Source organism: Nesoenas mayeri, assembly GCF_963082525.1.
Source record: "Nesoenas mayeri genome assembly, chromosome: 14".
In the NCBI taxonomy this organism is placed as follows: Eukaryota; Metazoa; Chordata; class Aves; order Columbiformes; family Columbidae; genus Nesoenas; species Nesoenas mayeri.
The window spans coordinates 5,897,522-5,904,205 of record NC_137556.1 but is presented as its reverse complement, the minus strand read 5'-3'; the positions used below and the strand labels follow the sequence as shown (position 1 = coordinate 5,904,205).

Here is a 6,684-nt window from a genome sequence, read left to right as displayed (position 1 = left end):
GCTGATGTTTCCTTTGCACCAGCAAAATATTTGGGAAAGCAAACACAAAGCTGGCGAGGCTGGGTGGGAGTTACAGCCAGAGAGCCCGGCTTACTGCAGGACACAAGCAGAGAGGAGGGGTTGCTCAGAGCAGGCTGGAGCCTTGTCCCCCCCTGAGCCCCCGGTTCTGGGTGCACGGGAGAGCAGTGCTGGCTGCTGGGGGAGTTTCTGTGCAGGATGAAACTCTCCCCAAAGGACAGTGTGGGGAGGAAAGCCAGGAAAATCAGCTCGGCATGGAAACCACCTTGCAACAGGAGCAGGGATGGGAGTAGATACGTGCACAGTGGAGGAAGATCCTAATGGCACTGGGAGGACGATGGCCACGCACAGTAAAAGGAGGTCATGTAGTTCTGCCAGGGGGTCAGTCAGAGTCAGGCATGGAGTTGATCCCGCTTTGGCCCCCTTGTTCACATACATGATGAAGCTTTTGGTCACAGAGAGGTGCACTGTCCCCTCCCAGGGTCCTTCGTCACCTGCGGTGTGATGGCTGATGCTGGGGCAGGCAGCCAGGCTGGGCAGGAGAGGGAGATGCAGCTTGACCCCAACATTCCAGACTGATTTTTGATGGGGTTTCTGCCCAGTTCCTTCTTCTCTGGTACCCCTGTGATGCCCATCGGCTGCTACATGGTGCTGGGGTCAATGTAACTGCAAAAGTGAGAAGGAAAGCATCGAGGTAGGATGCCCAGTGACCTCAAAAGTTGGGGACAGAAGTCAAAACTCCTTCACACAAAATAACAAGAAGCTTTTAATTTTTCTTCTCACTGTTTCTCAGATCCATAGCTATCTGAGGAGAAGAGCATTGATAGGATCCGTATGTATTGGTGAAGTGCACAGATCCTAGTGTGCTCTCTGCCAGCAAAACACCCGGCAGCAATGTAATTGTGCTGTGAGTCAGGCCAGGATTTGAACAGCAAAGCCCTGGGCTTTGCTTTGACTGCAGAGGGGTAAAACAATATTTAAATAACTGACAGCTATTGAAAGGAGCAGGAGTCCCATGGGAAAAGAGAGAATTTGCGGCCGTGCATGGCTGATGGTTTTATCATGAACATACAACCTGCAAAGGGAACGAACGAAGCTGCCTCTGATTTAGTATTTCATAACTTTGGGGGTTGACTCCAAGCCTTTTGGCTGTTAATTATCCTTAGGTGCTTAGAGGAAAATATCCCAGCAATTCCACCCATAAATCTTTTTGATTCTCACCTAGAGTCTTTGGGAGCTTTTAGGGCACCTGCACAAGCTGCCACCGCTCAAATTAATGGAGCTCTATGGAGCAGCTGCTGGCTGGTGCCTCCCTGCACATTAGGCACAAGGCAGAAATACATATGTCCCCAGCCAGCTTTGGCAGAAGGTGATGATGACAGAGAAACATGGACTCCCAGGACTCACAGCACATTGCCAGCATGGTCCATTTCTTTGTGGGAATGGCTCATCCCCAGCTGGGCTGAGGCAGGGGCCTCTGGGGCTGCTGTGGGTGGCTGGGACCTGGGAGGGATGCAGGACATCGTACCTGAAGCACAGAGAGCTTAAGGCATTTTGAAGAAGGATGCTAGCGCATTTATATCTCATTTCTCTTTGTAGAAGTGTCTGAAAGATTTTTGCTCAAATTTCTGATGGCAGTGGAGTGGCATAGAGGGTAAATATCCATCGAAGAAGCATCAGCCTCGGTGGTCACCTTATGGCATGTTTTCACAAGCACCTGGATACCGAAATGTCTTAGGGGACATGTTAAGCAACCTCAGGCTAATATATCTACAGCAAAATATACAAGGTAGGAAATTCTGTTTGAGAGGAGGTATTGCTTTCTACAGCCAATGTCATCAATAACCAGGAAATGGGAGCATTTTCAGAATTTCTCTTGAGCAGACAAGGTTATTTATTGGCTTTGGGTGAGTCCTACAAGAACTGTGGCTTTTGGATGAAAAACTTGTGAGGATAAAAGCAGTTATGTATCATTAGATACTCCCTTCCTCCAATCCGTTTATTAAAAACATGCAAAAACTGCATAGCAAACTTAACATTTTAAATTATGAGATATTCAGAAGATGGGTGGAGATGGCAAGTGGCCAGCACCTCCGCAGAGCTGGTGGGAGCTGGTTTCTACCCCACGCACGGCATGAGTGCCCTGGGCTGGTCTGCACCATCAAACCGCCGAGCCCGAGCCTCTGGGCCATGGAGTCCTGCTAAGGGAAAGCACTTTTTAATGGGCATGTAATGGAACTCATTAGTGTCCACTGTTTTGTTACATGGGCTGAAAATTACCTACTAGTGTGAATGCATTGACTCCTCATGCTGATTGTTCATATGCTTTGCTAGGAGGGTCCAAGCATATTTATCTCAGAGCCAGGGAGCATCTTCCATCTCTCTGGATCACACAGCTGCAGATAGAAAAAGCCTACGGTACTGTCCATGAGCACTCGGTGTGTTCGTATCCCTTTGCCCCAGCAGCAGCAGAAGCGGAGAGTTGCTGCTCTGGCTGTGTGTCGTGTTTTTGTGCGTGGCCCCTCTCCCCAGAACAGGGGCACAAGTTCTGGGGTTAAAAACTCTGAGCAAGGGGAGTTAGAAGCTGCGTTAAAGAAGGAGAAGTTGGAGGAGGTGTCTCCAGCAGAAACTGGCAGCAATGTGCACTTTTTTCTGGTTCTGAGCTAAAGCAGGTTGAAATGCCAATATTTGGGGTAGTAGAATAAGAGGTTTGGGTGTCTCATTTTAAAAGTACTCAAGTCCTTTGTGATGGCCACAATGTGCCACTGTAGTTGTCTGCTAGGGTTGGGAGGCACCTGCCAGGGCAGGGGACAGGGACCTGCTGGCAGCCTGCCCTGTCCCCACTCACCACTGGGGCTGCAAGCTGGGACTGGCATTTGGTCTTCCACTGCTTTGTGGGATCCAAACTGAAATGGCTGGGTTAGAATTTCCTGATGAGGATTCTTAGGACAAGCTGGGTATTTTTCAATGGGAAGCTCAGGTTTTTTGAAATTGAAAGTTCCTAGTTCAGTCTTAGGGTTATAACTGGTGGCCCAGAGAGCTGGAAATGGTTCTGCACCAGCATATCACCCTCTTCTTGAAGAGAAGATGTTTCTCTGGTAGGAATGAGCTCTAGGTGGCCTTTCAAAAGCTTTTCCCTTATGGATACCAGAGGCACCCTGCAATCATGCTGCATTGGCAAGTCCCTGGAGAGCAGGACCGCTGTGACATTCCCTGGGGCAGCTGTGTTCCCTGGAGGGCAGCACTGCAGGGCTGATGCAGGAAAATTTGCCCAACCTGGAGTGCATCGTCCCAGACAATCTTCCTGCCTGGCAGGATTCACGGAGTAGTAACAACTACACAAATAAGTCAAAGCATATGACTCAGGATAGGAAGTTTGGGCTTTTCTTGGCAAAACCCCCTTTCCTTTTGCAAAGCCTTAAAGGTGACTGAGTCTTAATATTTCGCCATCCACGTGTAAAGCGTGGGCTTCACTCACGTCACAAGGGAACAGTGTGACTGGCACTGGCTGGCAGTGAGCAAACTGGAGGTGCTAGGGAGAGCAGAAGATTCCTTGGCTATGAGGTCCACACAGGCCCTCGATGCAGGGAAAAAAGATCTGATTAGGAGTGTGCTGCAGCTGCTGGTGGGCATTTGGTCCTTGGGACCAGGTGAGGGCGAAACTAAAACTGCAGGAAATGTATAATGGCAATCTCCTGTCCGCAGTGCCAGACAAATTTGACCGAGAGATGCTCAAAGAGGTTAACGGCCACCATCAAAGCATCTTTGAACCTCCAGGCCAGCATTAAGGCATCTGTGATAAATCTGCAAGCCCTGCTGCAGTCAGGGAGAAGTAAGTAAACTGCTGTACATGGAGCAAGGGAGGTGGGGAGCTCCTGCCCAAATCACTGCTCAGCAGAGGAGTTTCCCTGGAGCCTGTGAGGGATGCAGCACCAGAGCTGCTTGGCATGGCCTGGGCAGGTGTGGGGACACATCTGGAGTGAAGGATGGGGCAGAGAAACAGGCCTGGGGATAACAGTTAGGTGCTTTCATTGAATTTGGGGAAAGCGGAGCTGGTGAAATGTGCTGTAGAAATGTGGCAGCTTTTTGGCTGCTGCTCAGCAAGTCCTTGGAGCCGAGGAGCTGAATATCCCAGTGCTGAAGATGCTGGGCAGAGCAGGAGAAGATGGGACTGGCGGAGATGAGGATGCCAAGGGAGGAGCAGGGTGTGTGGAAGTTGCTAGACACAGCCGGTGTGTTTACACCAGCTGGAGTTGGTGTACACTCAGCTTCCCTTCACATGAAGGATGGGGGTTTGAGAACTGAACAGTCAAGGCGATTTGTCCCTGTGGCTGATGTAGAAAGGTTGCACAGACACTTCCCTTCCTCCCCCCATGCCCATGAATTTATTTGCTAACACTTAAAACTCCGCCACCTTCTTCAACCAGTGGTGGGTTGTGCTTCCCACCCAAGGACCTGCTCCTGGAGAGGCGAAGGCGTGAGCCTGGCTGGCACAGAATATCAGCTGGGTATTCCGCCAGGCCGGCTGCCGGCTCTTCTGGAGTTATATATAAACTTCCTTTTGGAATTTTACTGGCCGAATTCTGAAATGTAGTTGGGATGTGGCACATGCTGGCGCTCCCTGAGGCTGGGTACCGAGGGATGCCGGGAGCCGAGCTGGTCCCAGCGGATCATCGCTGACAGCCCGAGGCTCCTTCTGGGGATGCGCCAGACCCTGGACGCTCTTGTCCTTGCAAGTGGGGGCGCTGAGCCCGTGTTTGCCTCTCGCACTCTTCTTGTAACAGCTCTAACGCCAACCGACCCCACTCGTGTTTCTGCAGCAGCGTGTCGCTGCTGGCTCAGGGGAGCCAGCAGAGAAACCCCGGGCCGGAGCAAGGCCTCTTCCCGGGGTGAAACCCGGCGGGGTTCCCCGCCAGCGCTGAGGGGCGGCGAAGGGGCCGGTACCCCGGCCCGCGCGTCTCCTTTAAGGGACACCCCCCCCCCCCGCCCCCAGCTCCCGCCCAGCCGGGCGTTGCATCAGGCACGTGCGCGCCGCCGGCCGGCCCGCGGGGGCGCGCCCCGCCCCTCCCCTTACCCGGCTGCGCGCACAGGCGGGCGGGCCGGCGCGGCGCGCGCCCCCGCGGCAGTCGCGTGGTCCCCGCGCGTCTCCATATTGCGGCGGCGGCAGGGGGGGCGGGCAGCGCGGCGGCCGGGGCTCGGGGGCGCCGCGTGCGAGGGGAGTTCCCCGGCGGGGCGGGGGCGCGCAGATGGCGACGCAGGTGGAGGCGCTGCTGCCCGGCGCCCCGCTGCTGGCCGCCGAGGAGCGCGCCCTGGTGCTGAAGCCGCCGCAGGACGGCGGCCGGGAGAAGGGCGAGTCGCCCATGGGCCCCGACGGCGGTCCCGGGGCGCCGCGGCCGCCCAGCGCCAAGCAGCAGAAGGAGGAGAGCAACAACCAGGAGAAGGAGAGCCTGCTGAGGGCGGGCGGCGAGGCGGAGGACGGCGGCGAGGCGGGCGGCGCGGGGCGCCGGGAGTTCATCGAGGCCCCGCCGCCCAAGGTGAACCCCTGGACGAAGAACGCCCCCGCCGCCGCGCCGGCGGTGAACGGGCAGTCGCCTCCAGGTGGGTGCCCGGGGCTTGGAGCGAGGCCGGGGTTGCAGGGGGGGTCGGTTGCGCCGCCGACCGCGCCCCGGCCGGCCGCGCCATGCGGCACGGCGTGGGGACGGCGCCGCGCCTGCGGCCTGCCGGGGAGCGGGGCCGCGGCCGGGGGAGCGGCACGGGGGGAGGCGGTGTGTGTGTGTGAGGCGGGGGGGGTCGCTGGAAGTAGGAAGCGGCGGTGCCGTCCGTGGCCATGAGGCGGGGAGCATGTGTGCGGGGGAGGGGAGCGCGGCCCGGCTCGGGCAGCGGCCATGAGGCGGCGGCGCGGGGGGAGGTGACGGGGGGCGCTGCGGGCCCGGCGGCGGGCCTGGGCGCGAGGCGCACCGAGGAGTTCGACCCCGGCGCTCGGCGGCCGCAGGCGCTCGGCGGTCGGGCCCTGGCGGCGGGCACGCGGCGGCCGCCCCGCTGCGAGCCGCCCCCCCCCGCCGCTCCCAGCATTCCGCCGCAGCGCAGCGCAGGCAACGTGGTCGCTTCCCCGGGCGCCGCCAGCGTGCGGCTTCTCCCGGGAGCGCGGCCCGGCCCCCACCGCTCCGCGCCACCGGCCCCCGGCGGCCCTTCCCCGGCCCGGGGTCTGGCGCTGCCCACGTGTGCGGCGGCGGTGGCGGCTCCCCCGACGCGCAGGCCGCGTCGCCTTTCTCTGCCGACTCATGGCGGCGGGGCCGGGGGCTGCGGCGTTGGCCGAGCGCGGCTCTGCCCCTGCGCGCCGAGAGCCGTGAACGGGGCTTGTCAGCGGCGGAGCGCGCTCGGCTGCGGAGGGGGGTCCCCAAAAGGGAGCCCCATGGGGAAGCCAAGGGACAGCGACCGGCGGTAGGAGCGGGCGCTCTGTCCAAGTCGCGTTTGTAACCCACTGCTGTCGTCAGCAAAGGCTGAAACTGCAGAGCACCATTTCCTCGGGAGCTGGGATAGGTATTGCTTTTAGCAGGAGAGCATTGCTCGCCCGTGCTTCACGTGAATTGGTACTAAGTGGAAAACACAGAAGTTTTCACTAAGCGTCTTATTTGGAAAGACTCGTATTTTTTCAAGCGTGCCTCT

The 6,684-nt window shown here is 57.9% G+C and overlaps 1 protein-coding gene across 2 annotated transcripts in view; it reads left to right on the top strand.

Moving 5' to 3' along the window:
• Positions 1-5,238: 5,238 nt before the first annotated feature.
• The window catches only part of LARP1 (La ribonucleoprotein 1, translational regulator), a 45,737-nt gene continuing 44,291 nt past the window's right edge, over positions 5,239-6,684 (top strand). For both annotated transcript variants that reach the window (XM_080353054.1, XM_080353053.1), the window contains exon 1: positions 5,239-5,616. In XM_080353054.1, coding sequence (XP_080209180.1) covers positions 5,265-5,616 — 352 coding nt within the window. In that variant the 5' untranslated portion in view covers positions 5,239-5,264. The remainder of the gene's footprint in view (positions 5,617-6,684) is intronic.